Source organism: Malus sylvestris, chromosome 12 (genome assembly GCF_916048215.2).
Source record: "Malus sylvestris chromosome 12, drMalSylv7.2, whole genome shotgun sequence".
Taxonomy (NCBI): domain Eukaryota; kingdom Viridiplantae; phylum Streptophyta; class Magnoliopsida; order Rosales; family Rosaceae; genus Malus; species Malus sylvestris.
In genome coordinates, this window is record NC_062271.1 from 12591345 (window position 1) to 12618427 (window position 27083).

General features: G+C 37.3%; 1 protein-coding gene and 1 long non-coding RNA gene across 2 annotated transcripts; one reads left to right on the top strand and one right to left on the bottom strand.

The window, feature by feature from the left end:
- Positions 1-9842: 9842 nt before the first annotated feature.
- Positions 9843-17420, bottom strand: LOC126594066 (uncharacterized). Its single transcript, XR_007613115.1, has 2 exons — positions 17183-17420; positions 9843-9976 (listed from the first exon to the last, which is right to left on the bottom strand). It is a non-coding gene; the product is annotated as an uncharacterized LOC126594066 (long non-coding RNA).
- Positions 17421-19700: 2280 nt separating this feature from the next.
- Positions 19701-24875, top strand: LOC126594357 (microtubule-associated protein 70-2-like). Its single transcript, XM_050260648.1, has 11 exons — positions 19701-20128; positions 20522-20607; positions 21283-21348; positions 21455-21625; positions 21961-22131; positions 22251-22406; positions 22510-22656; positions 23196-23267; positions 23373-23870; positions 23958-24148; positions 24358-24875. The coding sequence occupies exons 1-11, from the start codon at positions 19912-19914 to the stop codon at positions 24374-24376; spliced, it is 1794 nt and encodes a 597-aa protein (XP_050116605.1). The 5' UTR covers positions 19701-19911; the 3' UTR covers positions 24377-24875.
- Positions 24876-27083: the final 2208 nt, after the last annotated feature.

Below are 27083 nucleotides of genomic sequence, written 5' to 3' on the forward strand. Positions count from 1 at the left end.
ATTTCCAATTATTATTCCTATCGACCATGAATGACAACACCTCAGATTAACCGTGGACAGCACTAATTAACCCTTAGATTTTCATAAGTTCATTGAATTGGACTCAATGTCGCAACCAAATTATTCTTATCAAGTTCCCTACACGAACAGCATGATAGAGATACATATCAAAGATCATTAAGTACTGTGAAAATCATAAGTATTGACAAGGCATTCGTAACTATGAACAGCATGATACTCCTGCCAGGAATTTTACTTAACGCGATCATGACCAGTGACCTCCACTACTTATAAATATAAGTTCATAACTATTAGGTGAAACTCCCTTATATTTTAGCATCAAATCCATGCATGAAAACTAAGTAGGCCTTCTTAATCAACACACAAGAATAAGTTTTGAATCAAACAGTTAAGCAAATTGCATTCACAATTTATGAAACAATAACTGGATGTAATCAATTCATATGCAATCTATGTTCATGGCTTTGAATCCACCTCTAACTAAAACAAATTTAGTTCCTCATGTTCGCACTTAAACAAAGATAACTTAAATTAAACATTGAAAATAAAAGATAGAATACACCTAGGAACATTCTAGCAATCCAAGCTTGAATGGCAGGGCATAGCTCCAAGGGTCTCCTTGAAGGAAAAATTTTGTCCTAGCTAAGAACATGTGAGAATATTTGAACACATATGCAAACTATTAACACATTAAAGTAGGCATGCATTCAAAAACAATTCTAAAACCCATGACTTTCAAAGCCTAGTGAATGGTGAACCATAAGACTCTTTAACAACATTAAAGAGAAGGTAAGATTTAGAGATTTATTACCCTTGAAGCTCATCCTTGTTTACACAAGGGATTCACCCAAGTGGATGGCCTTCAAGTCACCTCCTAGTTCCTTGGATCTTCCTTGTGATTTCCTTCCCTTTTTGTGCTCCTTTGCTCCTTGAGGATGTAAGGAAAGGATCTCCAAAAAAACCAAAGGTTTGGTGTCTCTAAGTCTCCACACCAAGGATGAGGTGTGAAGATGAAATGGATGACTTAGAGAAGAAAAGATTGCTAGCTATTTCTTCACTATGTGGCCGGCCTCCTTGTAGAAAAAGAGAGAATAATGTTTCACCTCTTTGCCTCAAAGAAAAAACCCTAATGAGAAAATAGCTATAAAGTTAACTTTATACTACATCACATTTGAGTGGCAAACTTGTAATTAATTCAAGTTTGCATCCACTCTCCCTTATGGCCGGCTTTGTCTTTGTTATTGGGCTAATTTCCCATTTTGTTTTAGTTGTCATACAACTTAAACATAATGGGCTTTGTGGACCAAAACACTTTTGGGTCCCGAAACCCAAAACTTACTTAAAAGCCCAATACGAACCTTTCGTAAAATTAATTAACTAATTAATTAATCTTGACCATTTTCTATTAAACCATTTAATTGCATATCCATTTCATTTATATTTCTTCACTTTCATCCTTACTCGGTGTACGATCCATTAGGTTCCAATTAGCGAGGCAGTGGGCGATTGTTACTCTTAACGATCGATTATGAATTGAAACTACATTTTAATTCTCCCTTTGATTAAGATTAGTGTTTGCTAATCTTCAGGGCTTCCACAAACCATGAGTGACACCTAGCAGCATGTCATGGTTACCCAAGCTAAGTAGAAGTGGTTGGAGAACCTATCCAGTTACAACTACAACGCAATACGGTCCTTCTTTAATACAATACTCTTAATCATATTGTTTGAGTGATAGTTCGTTTCATGTCTACTATCCAATGTGATACTTCTCTATATGATTCAATTGAATATGATTTGGAACAAACTTCCTAAGTCATATTCATATGCTTTGGCCAAAGACTCCTGAATCATACCTTAGAGTATTCTCCTTCCACCATGGAAGGTTAGAGATCCCTTGTTGTGCATTCATATGCCTACATGACTAATAGCTTGACCCCAACAATGCCGTGGACACTCTCGATGGAATGCCTTTGACATGATCAAAGATCAAGGACCTAACCATTAGACATCTATGATGCCTCAGGTCAAAGGACTACTTTGCATATTGCAACTTACGAGTTCTTACATGACATGTATGTTCAAACTCTCTTTTGATCATTGTTCAGTGTACTTGATTACTCTTTCAAGAACCTATGTGTTTGTCTTAGTGTCCAACACTAAATGACTTGAGACTAGTCATACTCATGCTTGAGTTGACATAACACATACTAACCTTAGCGGATTGTCAATGCCCAATTGGCAATCCTATGGCTAGGAACATTTTAGGAATGAACATAAGAGAAAGGTCTCGTTAATCTAACTTACTTAAATCACTTCTCTCTTAGATCAAATACATTCCTTGGATTCCCTTATTGCTTAAACACATGATACAATAAATAGTGATTAACAATAAGCTTTGCCCTTCATTAAACATATAATAGTTTAATACAATAAGTATTCCAAAAGCTATTACATCAAATGAGTGGCTTTGTGGGCATACTTCCAACACTCCTCTACTTTCTCCTTGCAAGGCTGCGACACAATAGAGATTTCTATGTATGATGGATGTGTGGTGCGAATTGTGGTGAAAGATGGATGATCTATGATTGGTGTGGCACAATGTATTTATAGAGAGAAGGGAAGGCAGGGCAAGGTTGTGTTGGAGAAGGATTACACACTCCAATCCCACAAGGAAAAGCCTAATTCTATGGCAGAAACCAGGGAGAATAAGGAGAAGGTAATTGCGGCAGATTCTTAGGGGAAATGATAAGGTAAGGTGCGGCATAGATTTAGGCTTCTAGAATTCTAATATTAGGTGTTCTAATGTGAAAATAATTCCCCCATGCAGCTGGAAATAAGGTAGGATAGGATAGGATAAGATAAGGTTAGCTTGGATAATGTTGGATAAGATAAGGTTGGTTAAGATAATGTTCCTTCTTTTTAGCTGATTCCTTATCCTTCAAGTCTTAACTTCATTTGCTTCATCTTTCAGCATATTCCTAGCCTCTTAAACTTCAAAAACGTCCATCCACCTTACTCCATGCATGTGCTATCCATTCTTGCCCAAAACTGCTCCAAAATGCTCCAAATTGCACTTTCTTGCCAACTTTGTCATTTGAACCTGAAAACACACAAAAATAACTTAAAACACTCTAATAAGTAGAAATTAGCTATGTAAATGCAAGAAAACAAGCCAACTAAGTCGCATAAATATGCTCCTATCAATTACCAATGCAAACAGTAACTAAGAACTCATTAACAGATCCTGAAAAATTACAAGTAACAAAGCATCAAAACAAAAGAGTAACACATGGCCAAGGGCTTCATTGTAGCCCTCTCTTGTTTTATGCTTGCTTGAATTTAGTTTTTGGAATGGAGGAACTTCTCTTCTTGATTTTATGCAATCTTCAACTGAAAGGACTAAGTATAGCTCTGCCCAGAATTATAGCCTATAAAAAATTATCTTTAAATGAACAGTATCAAGGCATAGTCATATATAATCTTTAGAGAGATTTTATTTAAACCCACATAACCTCTCTCTATACCCAACTTAAACTTTAAATGTGAATTATCTTTTGTACTCTATTGCATAATTACCATAAAGTACAAGATGAAGTTAACAATAAAACTAAAATCTGTGAATAAACCCACACTGTGACGACCCATCCCTAATTTTACAATTTTATAAATTTCAAAAAAAGTGAATTTACAAAAATGCCATTAGAGGCGAGATTGTTGACTTTCGTTGATCGTCATTTGTGACGTGTATAGGCTATCACTTTACCGTATTCTCGAAGTACTCAATGGTACGAATGAGTGCAAGCGAAATTGAAGCTAAGGTTACGATAGAGGTTTTACGGAACTACAAATCTGAAAAGTACTTTTGTAAAAATTACTAATTATTATTGTATTTATTTCTCATAATTATTATATTATTATTTTAACATTTATTCTGTTATTATATTATTATTTTAAAATTAGTTGAGAGAAGAGGAAAGGGAGAGAGACGGATGAGAGGAGGAAGAAAAGAGAGATGGGGGAAGGAATTGCCTAATCAGGAAAAGAGAACAGGAAGGGAAAAGAGGAGGATGGACTAACTAAAAGAAGGAGGTGGGGAGATAACCAATAGGAGAAGAGAACAAGGAGGGAAAAGAGAGAAGGGGGAGTCTCCCACCACCACCATTCGAATCAATGACCCTCCCTCTTCAAATTCCACACAAACTTGAAAGCGATTAATGGAGATTTCACGACGAACTCATGTCGTCTTCTCCGACGAGTCCGAGGGCACCCGCGATGGTGATTCGCCGTTTCTGAAGTTACCACCATCGACCACGGGTTCAACTCCTTGTGAACCCAGGAACAAGTCCCAAGCCTTGGTTGGTGCATCGGAGCATTAGAGATGACGAATCGAAAACCACCATTTTCTAGGGTTTCCAGCGGGTTCATGGCAATTTGAGGCTTTTTCTGGCCAAATTGGACATGACCACAAGTATAAAACTTGCTCTACTCATTGAGATCTTCATTCCTGTAAAATTTGGGAATTTTTGGAGTTGTTCGATTTTCCAACAAGTCGAGGCGGCTGACCACCACGTGGCTAGTGGGCCGACACTGCCTTTTTAAGTTAAATTTGATGTTCTGATTTCAATTTGATCACCATTTGTTATAGTTCGATAGTTTGAACCTAAAATGGAATACTACGCCACTTGACCATTTTATAATTCGATGATTCGACTATTGGATCGTCACCAAACCTTAATATGTTATAGTGAGTAATATTTAAGGATATTACGAACTAACGGATCGGGAATCTGACGTATAGATCTTCTTGGATGGGTTTTCAAAGTTTGTAAACCTAAATGTCGACCGTCACTTAATTTTGACAATTGGCGGAGATCCGATCATTGAATTGTTCCGAAACTTTAGGATGTTGTTCTAGAAGCTTATTGAAACTCTTGGGAAGTTACAGATCGGAAATCTGAGGTGCGGATCTTCCGCATCGAGTTATGTAAGGTTGTGGACCCTACCATCAACCTTTGACCGACGGTTGACTTTTTGTCAATGGGTTACAAATCATTCTAGAACGTCCTTGGGGATGTGTTTTATGTAAGTTACATGTTCTATCGATAAGAATTCTGAGACATGATTTAATAATTGTTCTAGGCGACGATCGTTCATGACACCTCGATATTCGTGCTAGGAAGTTGTAGCGCGGACTTCAGGTAAGTGGGTCTTTTCCTTTTTATAGTATGTGTGTGTGTGTGTGTGTGTATGATTGATAGTTTCCATTTATGCATTTGAAAAAGAATTTCTTACATACGCCTAGATTAGACTAAAGTTTATAAGAATTAGTGAAATGACGAAATTTATGAAATATGCTAAATCCTACAAGATGCGCAGGTAAGTTTATTATGTTGATTAAAATTATTGAATCGTTATGGCATGCTTATATTTATGTCATATGCTTATCATTGTTGCACTCCGATGTTAGTACTCGCCCAAGACCAGGGCCAGTCTTTCATGTGTATGTTCACCTTTGCACCGCACGCTAGCCTTGGATCCAAGTAGGTGCCAATCCTGTGGTACAGGTTGCATTAGGCAACTCTAACTCGTGTGCTAGCATAGATTGATAAGCATCAGTTCAGTCGTACAGGTCTCATTAGGCGACTTCAACTTGTGTGCTAGCATAGATTGTTTGAGCACCTGATTTTACTTATATTACTGTTGAGATTTTTTGATTTTGGATATCCTGCCCTAAGTTACGAGATATTGTGCCGTAATGAATTCTTGAGATTTTGCAGGCTACGGTAAGTATTTTTATACATAGTAAGTATATTTCGGAAACTATACTTGTTTTACGGCGAGGGGTTATAATATTTTCAGAAAGTTTTTTATAAAATTTTATTTTCAGGCCCACTCACCCTTGTTTTTCGCCCCTCCAAGTTTTAGTAGTTGAGCTTTCATATCGGCGAGGATTCTTGGCAAATCTTGGTGTAGGCGATTTACCTTCGATGGTATAATTCTCACTCTATCTTATTGTACTGTACTTATGCTCTAACATCACATGTAAAATGAATTCATTCTTGCTCATAGTACACTCTTATACTTAGGCACTTTTAGGTTTAAATTTACTCACATTTTTCCACATTAATACACTTTATGGCTTCGTCACCTTCCAGGTGTCAGCCAACACAGCTCGATTCAAAGTCTTAGTGGATATTTTGGGGCGGGGTGTGTTAGACACCCTATAATTAAATTCTACCATCAATCCTTGTTTATCCTACATTCATTTCGTCAAAACCCCAAATAGCTCTTATTGTTGGAAGTATGCCCACAAAGCCACGCATTTGATGTAATAGCTTTTGGAATACTTAATGTATTAAACTTTTATATGTTTAATGAAGGGCAAAGCTTATTGTTAATCACTATTTATTGTATCATGTGTTTAAATAATAAGGGAATCCAAGGGATGTATTTGATCTAAGAGACAAGTGATCTAAGTGAGTTAGATTATCGAGACTATTCTCTTATGTTCATTCCTAAAACGTTCCTAGCCATATGATTGCCAATTGGGTATTGACAATCCGCTAAGGTTAGTATGTGTTATGTTGACTCAAGCGTGAGTATGACTAGTCTCAAGTCATTTGGTGTTCGACACTAAGACAAACACATAGGTGCTCGAAAGAGTAATCGAGTACACTGAACAACGATCGAAAGAGAGTTAGAACATACATGTCATGTAAGAACTCAATAGTTGCAATATGCAAAGTAGTCCTTTGACCTGAGGCATCATAGATGTCTAATGATTAGGTCTTTGATCTTTGATCATGTCAACGGCATTCCATCGGAGTGTCCACGGCATTGTTGGGGTCAAGCTATCTAGTCGTGTAGGCATATGAATGCACAACAAGGGATCTCTAACCTTCCATGGTGGAAGGAGAATACTCTAAGATATGATTCTAAAGTCTTTGGCCAAAGCATATGAATATGACTTAGGAAGTTTTTTCCAAATCATATTCAAGGGAATCATATAGATATGTATCACATTGGATAGTAGACATGAAACAAACTATCACTTAAACAATGTGATTAAGAGTATTGTATTAGAGAATGACCGTATTGCATTGTAGTTGTAACTGGATAGGTTCTCCAACCAATTCTACTTAGCTTGGGTAACCATGACATATTGCTAGGTGTCACTCATGGTTTGTGGAAGCCCTAATGATTAGGCAACACTAATCATAAAAGGGAGAATTGAAATGTGGTTTCAATTCACAATCGATCGTTAAGAGTAACAATCGCCCACTACCTCGCTAATTGGAACCTAATGGATCGTACACCGAGTAAGGGTGATAGTGAAGAAATTAAATGAAATGGATATGCAATTAAATGGTTTAATTGAAGAATGGTCAAGATTAATTAATTAGTTAATTAATTTTATGAAAGGTTCATGTTGGGCTTATATGTTGGTTTTGGGTTTCGGGGCCCAAAAGCGTTTTGGTCCAAAAGGCCCATTATGTTTAAGTTGTATGACAACTAAAACAAAATGGGCAAATAGCCCAATAACATTAATATGGCCAGCCATTAGGGTGAATGGGCAAGCTTGGATTAATTACAAGTTTGCCACTCACTTGAAATGAAGTATAAAATGAACATTATAGCTTTATTTCTCATTAGGGTTTTTCTTGGTGAAATGAGGTGAAATACTTTCTCTCTATTTCTCTAAAGAGGCCGGCCACTTAGGGAGATTAATCTAGCAATCTCTTCTTCCCTAAGTCATCCATTTCATCTTCACACTTAACCCTTGGTGTGGAGACTTAGAGACACCAAACTTTTGGTGTTTTGGAGATCCTTTCCTTACATCCACAAAGTCCAAAGGAGCACAAAAGGAGAAGGAAATCACAAGCAATATCCAAGGAGCTTGGAGGTGACTTGAAGGCCCTCCACTTGGGTGAATCCCTTGTGTAAACAAGGATGAGCTTCAAGGGTAAAGAAACTCTAAATCTTTACTTCTCTTTAATGTTGTTAAAGAGTCTTTAGGTTCACCATATACTAGGCTTTGAAAGTCATGGGTTTTATGAATTGTTTTTGGATGCATGCCTACTTTAAAGTGTTAATAGCTTGCATATGTATTCAAATGTTCATACTTGTTCTTAGCTAGGACAAAAAATTTTCCTTCACTTATAATAAAAACAAAACTTTTAGAAAAAGATCAAATCGGGAAATCTTTCTACATCACTAGTCTCTGCTAGGTTGGGTTTTCAAAAATCCATTTGGAAATTTGAAACTTATAGAAAAAGATCAAATTAAAATTCATTGAAGCAATTGATACAAAAAAAAAATTAAAAAAAAAGCAGAAATCTCTATTTTTAAAGACATAAAAATTTAGAGAAATTTTAAACCCATAGAACCGTAGATCTTCTAGCTCTCAAAATGACATTAAGTTGTACGAATTCAAAATTTTCAAGGACCTTTTGAAGTTTTGTTGTGGGTTTGATTTCTGAAATAATTTTGGGTTGCCTTACTTGTAGATGCAAATATTGGGCATGAGGTAGTGCTACATTGATTGGGCATGAGGTAGATGCAAATATTGGGCATGAGGTAGTGCAGAGATTTTGGCGACTGCATTGTAGATAAATGGGTGTATAGCTAAATTTACAAATTGAATTGGGTGTGTGAGGATAGTTTAGGTAATAAATTTGGGTTTAAAGAGATATTGGTATCTTAATTAAAAGTAATATGAGTGTAAAAAGTAAGTTGGGTGTAGAAAGATGTTGTATGGATTCAAATAAAATTTCCCTAATCTTTAACCAAAGGGCCTAAATATAGCCCCTCAACAATTTCTTAGTTTTAAGTTTATACTATAAATTGATTAGTTAATTTAATTTTAAACTACCGTTTGATCTCGCGATCGTGACTGTTCATCGTTGATGCGAATTTTAACTTAACACACAAATTAAACCCTCTTATTGTCAAATTGTAGTATAAATGCAAGTAGGGATCGTTCTAAACCGGGGATTATGATGGCTTGCTAAAACCTCTAAACTGACTTAAAACATATAAACAAAGTTAAAAACACTAAACTAGACTCAAAGAACTTAAAACAAACTCAAAGGACTCAAAACAAGCTAAAAACGCTCAAATCTGCCTAAAACACACAAACTGGGCAGATTTGGACTCTAACACACTTTTGGGACACCTAAAAACACAAATCAAAACAGATTTTGACTAATAAAACACTTTAAAGTAAGGTTTTTGGTTTTGACGAATTTGAAAACAAAACAAGTAAATTAAATAACTAATGAAATCTGCACGAATTTGAGTAAATTGAATGGATGAAAGGCTAGCTAGGAGGTTCTTCTCCACACATGACATACTTGCACATAAACCAATTTTCAGTTGTTCTTTCGATCAATCATGAAACCCAACACCCCAGGTCAATTAAGTCCACTTAAATTAACCTTCAAGTTCTCCTTAAATTATTGAATTGGATGGGAAAATGCATACAACAATTCAAGCATTCTTCAAAAGTTCTTTACTTGAACAGCACAATAAAGATACAATCAAAGATCATTAAGCATTATGAAAACTATAAGTATTGACGAGGCATTCGTTACTATGATGAGCATGAAACTCCTGCCAAGAATTTATTTAACGCGATCGTTTATAAGCAACCTCTACTACTTGTGAATATAAGTTTGTAACTATTAAGTGAAACTCCCTTATACTCTAGCATCATATTCATGCATGCAAACTAAGTGTGCACTCTTAATAAACATACACGAATAAGTTATCAATCAAGCAGTTAAACAAATTGAATTCACAACTTATGAAATCATAACTGAAGGTAATCAAATCATATTGCAAGCATGAACATGGTTTCGAATTCCCCCCTAGCTAACGGGGGTTTAGTTCCTCATACTCACAAAGCAAAGATAAACAAATTTAGACATTGAAAACAAAAGAATGAAAACACCTAAAAACGCTCCAACAATCCAACTTGAATGGCAAGCACGTCCAAGGGTCATCCTTCTTCTCTTTGTTGCGGCACAAAGTGTGGTTTGATGGATGAGTGGTAAATTATGGTGGTGGATGGATATAGGTGAGTTATGGTGACGGGTGGATGGGTGGATTGTCTTCTCCCCTTTGTTATGGTGAATGGTGGATATATTTATAGGCTAGGGAGAGGACCACCATCTAATTAAGGTGGTAGTGATGAGTGTTGTGGTAATGAGTGGATGTAATGGGTGTGATGGGTGAGTGTTTGGTAATGAGTGGATGTAATGGGTGTAGTGGATGGATGTTTGGTATGAGTGGATGTAATGGGTGTAGTGGATGGATGTTTGGAGTTGTAGGTCACCACATTTGCACACACACATGCTGATTTTTAGCCTTCAAATCTTCAAAAACGTCCATCCTCATGTCTCCATGCTTGCACTATCCAATCTTGGCCCAAAAATGCTCCAAATAGCACTTTGTTGCTAACTTTGTTATTTGAACCTACAAACACACGAAAATAGCTTAAAGTACTAAAATAACTAGAATTAAACTAAGTAAATGCCAAGAAACAAGCTATCTAAGTTGCATAAATATGCTCCTATCAAATTCCCCCACACTTAGCTTTTGCTAGTCCTCGAGCAAAACAAAAGAAATAAAACGAAACAAAACAAACAAAACACAACCTAACCTTCCAACATTTGCCTCAGGGATTTTCAATGAAACATGACATGCCAAAGATCACCACTTACATAGATTTAAGCATTCCTTACCCTCGAGCATACTTAATCATAGTCACCATTCACTAGCTCACATTTAATCAATTAAAACAGCATTTTGAATATAGTAACATGCCTTAGAGAATTTCCTCAATTCCTTACTAGATACACTCTTATTTTCACACAAGAATTTTTTACTACACTCCCTATACTAGGTATATGTGAGAAGATTGATGTAAACATGAAAAGTAGTACTCACATATGTTTTTCAACAAAGAAGCAATTTCTCGAATTATTAATTCATGTATATCTATGATCTCATGAATGGAATGCTACTATTTAGATGCGAGAACCAGTGACATCATATGCTCACATCAATTTCAAACTCCACAAATTGAAACACACAACACTCAAGATTGAAGTCAAGGGTTGTAAAAGGGCTTGGGGGTAATGGCTAACAAAGAAATGATAGGAATAATAAACGTTCTTAAAGCGATAGCAAGCAAAGTAATGGAATCGACACTTGGAATTTACTTTAGAATGCAAAAATCAACTTTTAAACACAAAGGGAAGATTCATGCAACACTTAGGGTCGAATTCAATGCTTTGGACCCTTTCTTCAACAAACAACACTTTAGAGCTCTTTCTCATAAATTTTTCAACTCTTTTCACAACTTTTCTTCTTTTCTTCTTTATCATTCTATTTTCATCCAATTTTTCTTTTTCTTTTCCTTTTCTACCAGTGCCTTATGAAGGACTTTGGCACACACACACACACACACAAGAATCACTTCCCCCACACTTGTTTTTCTGCAAGAGTTCAACAAAAGGAATTCCTTCTAAATTATATTTTACTATGCTTCAAGAACAGGGGTATGGATGGTCCTAATCTAGGCTAGGTGAGGATAGTGTGGGTAACAAAGAACATAGGCAACACAAGGCTCAACGGGGTTAAACTTAAACACATAATGAAATAGAGGCACGGCAATTTGGCTTTGGTAGTCACTACACAACTTCATCTTGAATATGTGTTATGCAAATCAATAGCATGCTTTGAATGAAATAGGCATGAGTTCTAGCATTTGGAACTAAATGATGAAACGCCTTCTAAGTAGCAGCCAAGCAAAGAATAATGAGATCATGCAACGACTATTAGAAAACAATGGTACACAGATTATTAACTGTCCAAATAAACGTTTAGGCTCAAGTCTCACAAGGTTGTAGCGTTCATTTGAGTTCCTTCCTTCAAGCATGTTACAAAAACTGATTTTTCCTTTATGATTGCATGTGAATTCATAATTTATAACCACAACCAAGCATACACCAAAGAGTAAATCAAAATTTCATCCACGTTTATAACTCTCTTTAATAGTCATGTAATTAAAAACCAAATCCTCATCATTGTGTTGGAAGGTACCCTAAGACACAAACAAACACACAAAAACAACTCTTTTTGGGTTTTTCAAATTTTTATGAGATTTTTGGATTTTTATGTCAAAACACACTAAAACACTCCAAAACAGCTTAAAAACACTTAAAAACATCAAGGAACAACACTTAGAAGTAATGAATGATAAACTCCTACGAATTTCATGCAAAACAACTTGGTTACCCCCCCCCCCCCCACACTTAAATCAAACATTGTCCTCAATGTTTCAAGCATAAACTCACACAAAAAAAACAAACAAACAAACAACGAATAAACATGACAAGTATGGCAAAGTAAAAACCAGACAGAGTAGAGTTTAAGAACGCAAATCTGGTTTTGGAGATAGATGATCTTATTGTCTTTCCACAGCTTTGATCTCGAACTGGTTTGGAATTCTGAGCGAGGAATATGAGAGTTCCTTGGTTTCAAATCAGACTCCTTCTGCTGGGTTAATTTGATTGTGCAGTCTGCATTCTTCTCTGCTTGTTTCTTCTGCACGGCAGGCAAGCACGAGGTAGAGGTGTTGGTCTGTTTCTTTCTTCAATCTTTCCAAGTGCCCACCTCTTGCTTTCTTTCTCCTTGTCCCTAGCTGAGGATGAATTGGCAAATTGTCTCCACATGCTTCGAGGTATCATTTTCACTTCCCTTATCTGTTCCCCAGGCAGATGTGGTAAACGAAGAGGAAGCATAAAATGATGAAGATGAGTACTCGAGAGCAAGGCTAGGTAAGCAATCAGGAAGGGGTTCCAGGCAGTCAATTCCAAATCAGAAGATTGATACCAAGTGCTGGCTAATTGCTCTCTTTCTCCTTGTCCCAAAACAACGACAAGGAGAATGACAGGGAGAAAGCATGATATGAGATACTCTTGCTTTCAACCTTCATGATATGAAATACTTTTTCTTTGGATGAGTTGTTTGCAGAGGTACCCCAAGGAATAAGGAACACTGAGTGACTTGAGAGGGTTTGTTGGAAAGGCATTCTCGGAGAAGAATAAGGGTTATGTATGTCTGCCTTGCAATGGAGGGTGAAGGGTGACATTTATAGGAATTAATAACCGGTACTATTCTTTCACCCTTGTCAGCAACTGTTGGATGATTTAATAGTAAACTTCACGTGTTTTCTACTTCACAAGAGATCTTCAACAGATTGCCCGTAATTTCCACAAGGCTGAGTGTACATGTGACAGACGCTAACACATCTAGAAAAGCAAGTGCCTCTTCGATATCTGGAATCGGTGCTTCGACAAACTGCCTGTGATTTCCGCAAAGCTGACTCTGCATGTGACAGATGCTAACACGTCTGGAAAAGCAGATGCTTCTTCGATTTCTAAGCTTGCCTCTTCAAGTTCTGATCTCGCCTCTTCGATCTCTGAAATCCCGTCGAGTGCAGAGGTTGCATGTGACAAGTGCGGACAAATCTAGAAAAGAAGATTGGCCCGTGGTTTCTGAGCAAGCCCAGCTTTTGAGAAAGCTAGCGCCTCTTCGATTTTTGAGTTGGCCTCTTCAATTTCTGAGCTCGCCTCTTCGATCTCTGAAATCCCATCGCGTGCTAATTTTTATAGAGTTACGCAGGACGTTTAAAGCATACTTGAATTTCTGCTTGTAGAAACTCCCTTCTTGCACTTCTACGACCTTGACTTGTCCGACCTCTTCTTTCTTTAACACCTCTGAAAATGTATGGCCCCTTCGACCGTCGTTTTGACTTGAACCTTGGTGAAGAGGTAGTCCTGCCTTCTCCAGACAACATATGGCGCCCATCCTTCATATCCCCTACTGGTCCTCTTACCGTTGGGGATTCGGTGATGAAGAATGACATGACCACTGCGGTGGTGGCCCGGAACCTTGTCACTCCCAAAGATAACAGACTACTTTCCAAATGGTCTGATGAGTTGGCTGTTAAGGATTCTCTGGCTCTCAGTGTGCAGTGTGCAGGTTCTGTGTCTAATATGGCCCAACGCCTATTTGCTCGAACCCGTCAAGTTGAATCATTGGCGGCTGAAGTGATGAGTCTCAAGCAGGAGATTAGAGGGCTCAAGCATGAGAATAAACAGTTGCACAGGCTCGCACATAACTATGCTACAAACATGAAGAAGAAGATTGACCAGATGCAGGAATCTGATGGTCAGATTTTACTTGATCATCAGAGGTTTGTGGGTTTGTTCCAACAGCATTTGCCTTCGTCTTCTGGGGCTGTACCGCGTACTGAAGCTCCAAATAATCAACCTCTGCTGCCTCTTCCTTCTGGGGCTCCGCCGACTGCTGAGGCTCCATCGACTACTGAGACTTCTCCTAAGCAACCTTTGTGAAGGCTCCCTCTTGTAATTTTCTGCTTAATGTTCCTTTTTTTTCATGAAAATGAATGTAAGAATACCTTGCATATCTGTCAATGTTTCAAAAATAAACCTACACCCGAAAATAATTAAATAAACAACAAAAATAAAAAATGACAATCATGACAAAATAGAAATGCATAAAATGGAAGGTTTTTAGAAACGCAAAACTGATTGTGGAGCGATTCAAAAATCTTCCTTATTTGAATACATGGGTTCCCTCCCAAGAAGCGCTAGCTTTAACGTCCTTCAGCCGGATGAAACTTCCTTTTAAACTTGGATAGGGCCCATAGCATGGAATTGATCCTTGAATGGAAGGTGATACTTGACGTGATCCGGCAATGGTTTAAATTCTAGTGTAGGTGCCTGAATCATTAAAATCAGCAAGTTAGTATAAAATAAAATCGCAGTTGGAGAATATGGCTTACTTTCTTGCTCCAACACAAACTCAATTACGAACACCACATCTTTGAAGGTTGCAGGGATATAGGACTTGGCCAGATTTGGTGTTTTCAGAGTTATGACTTGTCCCGTGTCATAAAATCCAACTTCTTTGGGAATTTTCGTCTCAAGTGTATCTTCTTTGATAAATTCTAGACAGTCCCCATCCACTTCTTGCTCTTGATTCTTTGGAAAGGTTTCGAAGATGCCTTTCTCACATTCTTCTTCCTTAGATTGCATGATCCTACAAGGAATAAGGACATTTGGTGAAACGGGGTTAGGGCAATTTGAATTTAGGCTTACCTTGGTTGTAGTGGACGGCATAAAGGGCATATGGGGCTGCGGCAATGGTGGTTCTTCCCTTGCCGTGGCTTTGTTATTCTCCTCTTCTTTGAGCAGCAGATGTTCATCCATGTTTTGGCTTGGTTTAGATGTCTAGGGTTCACCTCCAACCTCCATAACACTTCCTAAAGTGATAGCATCATGGATTTCAAAATCTTCCTTCAAATTTTCAATAGTTGAGTTGGAGAATTCACTTTGCTCTTGAATTTGTGCCGTGAACTCCATAATCTGCCCAAATTGCTTTTCCAATTCGCCCGCTTCTTGGCTTAATTTGCACCTCTTTGTTTCGGTTTTCTACATCATGGTTCAAAGAGGTGAGTAACTTATTAAACATATCATTATCCAAAGATGTACCTGAATTGAATTGGGCAGATTGTTGTGGTGGCTGTGATGGTTTATATGGCCAGTGATAAAACTCCTCTTCTTGATGCCAATATCCATCTTGTTGGAATTGTTGCGGTTCTCCACACATGTAATCTGAATAATCTCTCCAATCCGAATTGTAAGCGTTGGAAAACATGTTGTCCCATGATTGGCTATGGCTTTGATAACCCCAAGCATCTTCATTCGCAGTGAATTGAGAACATTGATGAGTTGGATATCCTTGCCCATAGGACACACCACATGTAGGGACACTTTGCATTGTGGTACTTTCTTGTGACAATTGAGAAGTAAGTTTCGCCAATTGAGCTTGAATGGTAGCAAAATCCATGTCTTACTTCTCTAGTCCCTAAAATAAAGGAAACAAAACTAAATCAAATATCACAAGTAAAAATAAAAGATAGAAACAAAGTTAGTAACTAAAACAAAAAAACATGAAAAAGAAACAACGGGGGATTAGCAAAGCTAATCCCCAGCAACGGCGCCAAAAATTTGATGCGAATTTTAACTTAACACACAAATTAAACCCTCTTGTTGTCAAATTGTAGTATAAATGCAAGTAGAGATCGTTCTAAACCGGGAATTAGGAGAGCTTGCTAAAACCTCTAAACTGACTTAAAAACATAAAACAAAGTTAAAAACACTAAACTAGACTCAAAGAACTTAAAACAAACTCAAAGGACTCAAAACAAGCTAAAAACGCTCAAATCTGCCTAAAAACACAAACTGGGCAGATTTGGACTCTAACACACTTTTGGGACACCTAAAAACACAAATCAAAACAGATTTTGACTAATAAAACACTTTAAAGTAAAGGGGGTTTTGGTTTTGACGAATTTGAAAACAAAACAAGTAAATTAAAGAACTAATGAAATCTGCACGAATTTGAGTAAATTGAATGGATGGAAGGCTAGCTAGGAGGTTCTTCTCCACACATGACATACTTGCACATAAACCAATTTTCAGTTGTTCTTTCGATCAATCATGAAACTCAATACCCCAGGTTAATTAAGTCCACTTATATTAACCTTCAAGTTCTCTTTAAGTTATTGAATTGGATGGGAAAGCGCATACAACAATTCAAGCATTCTTCAAAAGTTCTTTACGTGAACAGCACAATAAAGATACAATCAAAGATCATTAAGCATTATGAAAATTATAAGTATTGACGAGGTATTCGTTACTATGATAAGCATGAAACTCCTGCCAAGAATTTATTTAACGCGATTGTTTATAAGCGACCTCCACTACTTGTGAATATAAGTTTGTAACTATTAAGTGAAACTCCCTTATACTCTAGCATCATATTCATGCATGCAAACTAAGTGTGCACTCTTAATAAACATACACGAATAAGTTATCAATCAAGCAGTTAAACAAATTGAATTCACAACTTATGAAATCACAACTGAAGGTAATCAAATCATATTGCAAGCATGAACATGGTTTCGAATTCCCCCCCTAGCTAACGGGGGTTTAGTTCCTCATACTCACAAAGCAAAGATAAACAAATTTAGACATTGAAAACAAAAGAATGAAAACACCTAAAAACGCTCCAACAATCCAACTTGAATGGCAAGCACGTCCAAGGGTCCTCCTTCTTCTCTTTGTTGCGGCACAAAGTGTGGTTTGATGGATGAGTGGTAAATTATAGTGGTGGATGGATATAGGTGAGTTATGGTGAAGGGTGGATGGGTGGATTGTCTTCTCCCCTTTGTTATGGTGAAGGGTGGATGTATTTATAGGCTAGGGAGAGGACCACCATCTAATTAAGGTGGTAGTGATGAGTGTTGTGGTAATGAGTGGATATAATGGGTGTGATGGGTGAGTGTTTGGTAATGAGTGTATGTAATGGGTGTAGTGGATGGATGTTTGGTAATGAGTGGATGTAATGGGTGTAGTGGATGAGTGTTTGGTAATGAGTGGATGTAATAGGTGTAATGGATAGATGTTTGGAGTTGTAGGTCAACACACTTGCACACACACATGCTGATTTTTAGCCTTCAAATCTTCAAAAACGTCAATCCTCATGTCTCCATGCTTGCACTATCCAATCTTGGCCCAAAAATGCTCCAAATAGCACTTTGTTGCTAACTTTGTTATTTGAACCTACAAACACATGAAAATAGCTTAAAGTACTAAAATAACTAGAATTAAACTAAGTAAATGCCAAGAAACAAGCTAACTAAGTTGCATAAATATGCTCATATCAATCGTACATTGTGCGGTCAGTTTTCGTTAGGTATTATTTATATTTAATTTTAAATTTTAAATTTTGAAATGATTTCTGACCACACGATGTACGATAGACGGTCACAATCATGGGATCCCTAGGAAAAAGATCCGGCGAGGATCCTTTTCCTTTAAATTTAACTGTTGAATTTGAATCAATTATGCAATTGAGGAGTTGGATCCCAAAAAAAAAAAAACTAAGAGGGAGCTACATTTGTCTAGCATATAATTGTGATGTGATAAACTCAAGGTTCTAAAAAACGCAAGACGCTAGTTGGACAGCAGGCTAGCTCCTAGAGCTTAGGCGACTTATGTGGATTTAGGTAAATTTCTTGTATATTTTGTAAATAAGTGCGTATTGACACTTACAAAAAATTATACTTGTATGAAATCCATGGATAAGATAATAAAATAATGATAAAATGCAAAAAGAGTATCCAACAAGTCAAAAATTTAAAAACACATTAAACATATATGCCATATAACCATAGTGAGGAGTATTGTAGGATGACACATGTACAATAAGTTCACAATTTAAAATCACATAAAATGCAAAATAGGAGGAAAATAAGGAAATATAGTAAGTACAATAAGTTCACAATTTAAAATCACATAAAATGCAAAATAGGAGGAAAATAAGGAAATATAGTAATGTAGATAGGATTATTTTTTTTTAATTTAAAAAAATTAAAAATAAAAAACCGCCAAGCTGCCTAGCCCGCCTAGGCGCCACCTAGAGCCCAGCCGATTTTTCTAACCGATTTGCAAGAAAACGCCTCAAGTCACTAGCGCTTTGTGCCTAGGCGCCCGCCTAGGCCATTTTTTAGAATCCTAGATAAACTCCGACCAATTGTGGATGCAATTTACAAGTCTATCCAGCGCCACACACTATCTATCTCTATCTAGGGGTGGGCACGGTGCGGTTCCACCCTTAAATCGGAACAGGAATCGGAACCTTAAAATATCAACGGTTCGGTTTGGTACGGTTCCGTTTAATTTATTATTAGAACGGTACGGTTCAGTCTACACCGGTTCCAATTCGGTTCTTGCAGGTTTACGATTCCGAATACTAAATTATTTGAAATCCACATAAGCAAAGCTGTATAAAACCCGAATACAAAACTTAGAGCGGATTCTAACAATAAAACAAAAGTAACATTCACATAGCAAATGAAGAAAGATCAGTTGAGAAGTCACGCAACTCGGTACAGGGGAGCCTCCAAATGAACTGACCACATCAAGTAACCCACACAAAAAATATCTCAAATACCCAGGTCGAAAAATTGCATAACAAGATACAAATCACTAAACAAAATAGCAACAAATCCAACACCAGTGACCATTCAGGTGTTTTTGAATTACAAATTACAAGTATTAGATCATCAAAGACACAAATTAGTACAATTAATTACTAAATTATTTATATGCAAGTTTAAAGAGAGAGATACTCCAAAATAATATGAGGTAGCCCTAATTGGGATGAGATACACTGCTTTGCAACTTGGTGACACTAATTTTGTAACCTGTTATGTGATGACATGTGTGTATATGTATAATTTATTTATTTATTATTAATAAAATGATTCAGTTCGGTTTCGGCCGGTTCTTGTTCATTTGAAACCGAAACCAGAGTTGGTTTGAACGGTTCGTTTCGATTTTTGACTCAAAAGTGATTTTTCCGATCAACACGGTTCTTTTCAGTTTTTTTTTCATACGGTTCGATATGGTTTTGCGGTTTGGCGGTTTTTATGCCCACCCCAATATCTGTCTCTCTCTTGTTCTAGTCTCGCCTCTAAACCCCTCCTAAACCCCATGTTTCATCCTTAATCCCATTCTATTTAAAATTAATTCTCTCTCTCTCCTCTCTCTCTGTACTCTCACTGACTGACACTGCAAGGCGTCATCCCATAGAGGAATATATGACGTAGAAAATTATACTCTCTCCAGGCTGCAGCTTTCTGTTCCTCTAATTTAGGGCTCGGGGGTGGGGCGGCGCGTCGTGTGAGCTCGGCACCACCAGATCTTTTCTCCCCCAATCTCAATGGCCAGCACTGCTACTCACATTGGCAACGGCGAACACCACCGGCCGACTAAGCCGCCGGTACTCACCTCCTCCGCTTCCTTCAGGGCTCGCAAGAAGACCAATTCCTCCGCCGGAATCTCCCGTTCCGGCTCCGATGTCGATGACATCATCACCCTCATGCACGGCTCCGATCCAGTCCGAGTTGAGCTCAACCGCCTCGAAAATGACCTCCGCGGTATCCATCTCCTCTATATTTTCCGGAAAAAAAAAAAAAAAAAAAAAAAAAACTCTTTCTCCGGCAAAATTTGGACTCCCATTGTTCTTTCTACTTAATAATACATGATAATCTTTATCTCATCGAATTGAAAATTCGTCTCAGTTTTCGAAAAAAAATTGAGAGAATTCTTCTTAATGTCGCTCTGTGTTTTTTCCGGGTTAAATTTCAAAGCCGCATTTGCTAGCTAAGGAGAAAGGATCATTCAAATTTTAGAGCTATAATAATTATTTTCCCAAAAATATATTTCTTATTTTTTATTAATTTTCATTTCATGTAGTATATAATAATTGAGTGAATTCTGTATCAAAACCAAAAAGTGATGAAATGAAAAATGGAAATGGAATTGCGCAGATAAAGAGAGGGAGTTGGGAGATGCTGTGGCGGAAATCAAGTCTTTGAGAAATTCAGAGCGTCTTAAAGAAAAGGCGGTTGAAGAGGTACTCTGTTTGTTTTGTGTTTCCACTTATCAGTAATTTCACCACATTTTTCTTCTTTTGGCATTAGCGATCGGATTCTTTATTTTTAGACCAATATGCATAACCAAAGAATGGAATCTTAACACATACTAGAATGTATGAATGAGACAAAATAAAGGGTAAAATAAATAGGGCCTGACTTTTTAGTGTAAAAATATGGTTTTTCGTTAAAATGAACAGTACCGGATGCTTTTCGTTAAAGTTCCCTTCTCTATATGATGAAACAGTAATTTTGGACTTACTCAATCTATGCGGAAACAATTACTTAGGTATGGGAGACCATCAGACCATCATCTCTTTTTTTTTAGATGCAGACTAGAACAAACAGTGAGCTAGATGTCCGCCAGAATCGAGTTACAAGAATGAAACTAATAAAAATCTAACATACCCATAAAGCAAAACTTAATCAGCAACTTTATCTTAAGGCGGCTTTTCAATCTGTGAAAGTTATCAAGATTCTTAAAAACCATTTTCAATTTTATTTGTCAATACTTGATGCTATGTCTTTTATCTGTCGTGTGGCTGCCGAACTCCCCCTCCCCCTAGTGTAAAAATATCGATGTACTAAAAAAAAAAGTCTTTTATCTGTCAACAATATATGGAGTCCTGAATTTTTTTGTTGGTTAATAATTTCAGTTGACAGATGAACTTGACAAAGTGGATGAAAAGCTTAAAGCAGCTGAAGCTCATTTGGAAAGCAAGGTAATAATTGTAGTTTCCTTTGCTGCCTGATTGTAATCTCTTCTGTAACCGTCCAACATTGAAATCTTTTCTGCTTGCGATATACTCAGTACACTATGATTTGCAGAATCTTGAGATTAAGAAAATAAATGATGAGAAAAAAGCAGCTTTGGCTGCACAATTTGCAGCGGAAGCCACACTCCGAAGAGTTCACACTGCACAGAAAGATGATGAAATGCCGCCCATTGAAGCCATCATTGCTCCGCTGGAGGCAGAGCTTAAGCTTGCTAGGCAGGAGGTATACTTTCGTTCTGCAATACTATGACCCCTTGAATTTTGCTTTTTAAGATAGATAGCGTTGTAAAAACTTTATATAGTGTTTTTGTGTCAGTTTTGAGTGTCAATTTTGGCTACCATATTTGATTTGTACATGTGAGGTATAGACTGTTCAATATGTGTTTGGTTTCTATATTGTTAATGGATCTGTTGACTCATTTATTTACATGAAATAATAATTATAACAACAACAACAACAACAAAGCCTTTTCCCACTAAGTGGGGTCGGCTAACATGAAATAATAATTATAACGAGTTAAATTTTCTTTTTACTTCTTGATGTATTGTTTTTTTTAGGTAGCCAAGTTGCAGGACGACAACAGAGTTCTTGATCGGCTTACTAAATCCAAGGAGGCTGCTCTGCTTGAAGCCGAGAGCACTGTTCAGATTGCTTTGGCAAAAGCATCTTTGGTTGATGATCTGCAAAACAAAAACCAAGAGCTAATGAAACAGATTGAAATATGCCAGGTTTGTATGTTGTTCAGAGTTTTCCTACTGCATGCAATTTGTGTGATAGAGGGAATGTACCAGGGGTGTGTACTAGCATTAGACACCATTTGACATAATATGGAATTGTCCATTATCAGGAGGAGAACAAAATACTTGACAAAATGCAGAGGCAAAAGGTAGCTGAGGTTGAGAAGCTAATGCAAACTGTTCGAGAACTTGAGGAGGCTGTTTTAGCTGGTGGAGCTGCAGCCAATGCTGTGCGTGATTACCAGCGGAAAGTGCAGGAGATGAATGTAATAACTGTTTCATGGAACTCCAGTACTTGCATACCACCTCGTAGTTGTTATGAGTCTTTGTCACAAATGCAAACTTCCTCTAACCTTCAAACTTGCATAGGAGGAGAAAAAACTATTGGAGCGGGAGGTGGCTCGTGCAAAGGTCTCTGCAAATCGGGTTGCCACTGTTGTTGCAAATGAGTGGAAAGACTCCAGTGATAAAGTGATGCCCGTAAAGCAATGGCTTGAAGAAAGGAAAATTTTTCAGGCATGTTATGACTTCAATATGTACCTCATCATCTTTGCATACAAGTCCTTTAATGTATATTGTTAACCCAAGAGGATTAACATATAGAATTATCATCTCATACCATAGATGAACTGCAATGATTATTGTTGACCTTTTACCAAATGCATGGTGATAGAGAAGCATAAATTACCAGGAAAGGAGAAAAAAGCCAAGACTCTTTGGGGATGTATAGTTTGGGCTTCGGTTTCTTCAGATTTTAAATTTTCAGTCCTTTGGTTGGATTGGAAAGCTGTTTTGCGTTAGTTTTATGGCTCTAATAGCTGTTTTTTTAGGGGGACTTTCCTGTTGTCTTGGTGGTTTGTTTTTGTTTTCAATGTGGACTTCTTGTCCACTTGCGTATAAATCTGGATTCTGGATAATATATGTTCGTGTGTGCATGCTGGTATACAAAGATGGTTTATTTTCCTTCAAAGATGGTGGAAAAAGTGAAAACAATTAATGAAATGAACAGTTAGTTTCAGTTGAGGTCTAAAATATTTGACCCTTTTTTTTTGTAGGGAGAAATGCAGCAACTTAGAGACAAGCTGGCTGTAGCTCAGCGTACTGCAAAGGCAGAAGCACAATTGAAGGTATGCTAACTGTTTGAGTTTGGTCTGTGCTTACAATTTCTTTTACTCTCATTTGTTATGTGCTTATTCCTCTTCATAATAGTTTATTTTTTATTGATTTCTTAGGAAAAATACCAATTAAGATTTAAGGTTTTGGAGGATAAGTTTAAAGCATCTAAGGGTAAAGCACGCGCTGCTTCAGATGGAAGAATCATAAGCAATGGGCCTTCAAGGCGCCAGTCAATTGGTGGATCTGATATTGTTTCTCAATTGTCCTCTAATGGCTATCTATACAGGACAAAATCAAACTTACAATCTGGTTTCAACCGTTCCAACAGTGCCACTGCAATATTGAAACAAGCCAAGGTTTCAACTAGATCATTTGAAGATGCAACTGGGAAAGATATCATGCCTAACAGTGCCAATGATCAGACTCAGATGAATGAGGTAATTGGTAGACACGAGGAGAGCTCAAATGGAACTTTGGGTGAACAGTCCAGGAGAGAACATGAAGATTATGTTTCTGGAGTACTGTATGATATGTTACAGAAAGAGGTCGTATCTTTGAGGAAAGCTTGCCACGAGAAAGATCAAACCCTCAAAGACAAGGATGATGCGATTGAGGTTAGATAGTAGGTATATCTAGTTAATTTTGCAGCCACTTCCCGGTTTTGTTTTTTTTTAATTTGTTTTTGGTGTGAGATCAAGTAGATGTTGGCAAAGAAGGTGGATACACTTAACAAAGCAATGGAGGTTGAGGGCAAAAAGATGCGGAGAGAAGTAGCTGCAATGGAGAAAGAAGTCTCTGCAATGCGTGTCACTAAGGAGCATGATCAGCGGACACGGCGCTTAAGTGCTCCTTGGGGGGGGGCAATAAATAGTTCTCACACACTTTCTTCAAGGTAATTAGTCGTGTACAATCTGTAATGGCCTAAGAATGATGCAATAGTTGTGCATCGAGTCTGTTATTCCTGTTCGTGATAAGTTCTTTCACGGCATAAAATGAAACAAAAATGCGTGGTGCCCCAAGCTGATCGAAAACTTTGAGCTACCAGCCTACCTCCAGTAGAAAAATATTAATCCGCCTGACCAAAAGTTTTGCTTCTTTCAGAAATGCACACATGTCATAGGTACACAGCACAGCGGTGACAGAATCACCAGATCATGGATGTTACTGTGATTCTTCAGCTCTGCAGTCACTAGGATTGTTGGTTTTGTCGTGATTTTCCTCTCCCGTCTCCATCTATTTAAGTTGTCTTGGCCACCGCGTAGGCAATTTGTAAAGAACTGACTTCAGGTTTTTCAGGTCAACCCGCTGTGTATATTTCTTTTGTACTAATATGTCCTGGAAATACCGCCAACGGTGGGGAAAAGTTAAGAGATGAGGCTTTGTTAGAATCTTCATTCAAGGAAACTGAAGTCGATATAAAACTCTGTATACCCTAATGCCGTGTTTGGCACACGTGATTGGAAGGGGTTGGAGAGGAGTTTCAAAGAGGATTGGAATAGATTGGAGAGGATTGGAGAACTCTAATCCTATCCTTCTTCAATCCTGAGTTTTGTGTTCTAAACAAGGTGACAATTTTTTGAAAAATGCTATTTTTAGGTATTATTTTCACTACAAATTAATTCAAATGTACTGGAAAGCAAGCAAAAGTTTTGAATTTTCAACTTGAGTTCGAACTTTCATGGATGCATTTCTTGGGACCATTGGCTCTACTTTGACACACCATTTGATTTGGGAGCTAAGCGTTTGTTTTCGCCTCGTGGTACTCTTGATGTTGGGCAAATGTCTCATTTATGAGTTGGGTAACGAAGATGGAGTCTGGATCAATAGATGATGATTTAGCTTCTATCAATTCACCCCAAATTTTGACTAGTTCAAAACTCCCCTAGTGTGTTGCAGCAAAATACTTCCAAAAAAAAAAAAAAGAACTTTAGTCCCAGGTACTTTTCATGCAGTCCTAGTATCATTCATCTCAAACACTTACTTTTAACATGATAAGGGTCGTTGCACTGGGTTCTCGAAGAATCCATTAAGTTTTTGAGTATTTGAAAAAGAATTATGATCACTTGCTGGTGGTTAGGGTCGTCTTCTTTAATTCACTGTGTCATCATTTGGAACTCTCCTCATTCTTCTTAATGTATTATGACGACTTTTAAACAGATAATTAGAACATCTTCAGTGGAGTCTCTAAATAGGGACAGCCACTGTATAACTTGAGTGTAAAATAAATATAGGGAACAAAATAAATTTTCAATAGATCGGAAAGTAAGTTCCTAAAGTAATAGAATCCTACCGAATACTTGATATATGTACCCGTATATAGGAACAGTACGGGACTGAAATGGTGGAGCCCAATGACAATTTGGGTGGAAAAATTGGGCCACCAATTTGAGTGTCGCTGTGCAGCATGAACTCCAAATGCTGATGAACCGCGGGTGCAAAAGGACTCACGGACATGAACTCCAAATGCTGATGACGTAATTCTTCTTAAATTTAGGGATTCTACTAAAAGAATTATCCCATTTGATGCAATATTCGAGACAAAAACAAATTTTATGTCTTTAAATGAGTACTCAAATGTGGCAATGGGAGTCTAGTGAGGATGCTCTTAGGCCCCGTTTGGGATTGCTTTTTTTTACCAAAAAACAGCTTCACTTTAAAGTGAAGCACCCAAAACCTGTTTGGTAAGTATTTTGAGGTCTGCTTATTTTTAAAGTTTAGGCCTAAAAAGACCAGCTTTTAAAAGCACCAATTAGGTTGCTTTTTAAAGTCAATTATTTTTTAAACAAATAATCAAAAAAACACGGAGGTTTAAAGAAAATTTTCTAGGCCTAGAATACCCCCTTTAATTTTTCTAAATGACCTAATCTATCCTTGAATTTTAAGCACTAAAATTATACCCTGATCTGATTGATACCCTATTTATATATTTATGCACGTCTCTGCACCTCCTCACCTTTATACTTCCATCTTTCTCATAACTTCTCCTTGTTGCTCCACGAACTATTGATTGCTCAAAGGAACAAAATTAAGCTTTCAATTATATTGTTTTCATACTAAAGTATTTATTCTTCTTTATCTTTGGTGTATGATTTTTTTTTCTTTTTTGTGGTGATGTGTATTGACACATATTCCAGGACATCATAACAGTTTCTGTTATGCTTAGTGTAACTAATAGTTATCTTAGTGTAATTAGTTATACTTGATTAGGTGCTAATTATGATTAGCAGATATATATATATACACAGTTGTAAAGCCTTATTAATTCAATGAAATAGAATATTTCATAAATCTTATATGGTATCAGAGCGTGAAATTCCTCTAACATAGCTTGTTTCCAAGGAGCATGCTTAGAGGCTTGGGAATATGTAGTAGGAACAAATTGAGCAAGGTCAACAGGATGTTTGGTTGCTGTTAAAGCCTTTGGTTTAAATATGCCAGCTTTGGATCTAGTTATCATTGGGTGATTATTGTGGGGAGGTGAAGGGGGTAATGATGGAGAAATCGAAGGAGAGGCAAGAGGTAAAGAAGAGGATATATGAGAAGGTACAGTGGGTGGAGAAACTGAGGAAGAGGCAAGTGGTGAAGAAGAGGATATATGAGAAGGTGCAGGAGGGGCAGTACTAGATGAAGTAATGGGAAAGGGTAAAAGAAAGGTTGAATCTGGAACAGAAAAGGAGGATTGGGTAGAGGATGGAAGAGGCTTGTGCTGAAATGGAAAATGACTCTCATTAAACAAGACATGTCTGGAAATATAGACCCGAGATGTGTGCATATCTAAACACCTATACCCCTTATGCTGCAGGCTATAGCCAAGAAAGGCACATGGT

Excerpts from the sequence above, each read along its gene's own strand:
- LOC126594357 (XM_050260648.1), top strand. The coding sequence starts at position 19,912 with ATGGCCAGCACTGCTACTCACATTGGCAACGGCGAACACCACCGGCCG. Across the intron at positions 22,407-22,509 it reads GGAAAGTGCAGGAGATGAAT|GAGGAGAAAAAACTATTGGA; the intron begins GTAATAACTGTT and ends AAACTTGCATAG. Across the intron at positions 23,268-23,372 it reads AGGCAGAAGCACAATTGAAG|GAAAAATACCAATTAAGATT; the intron begins GTATGCTAACTG and ends TTGATTTCTTAG.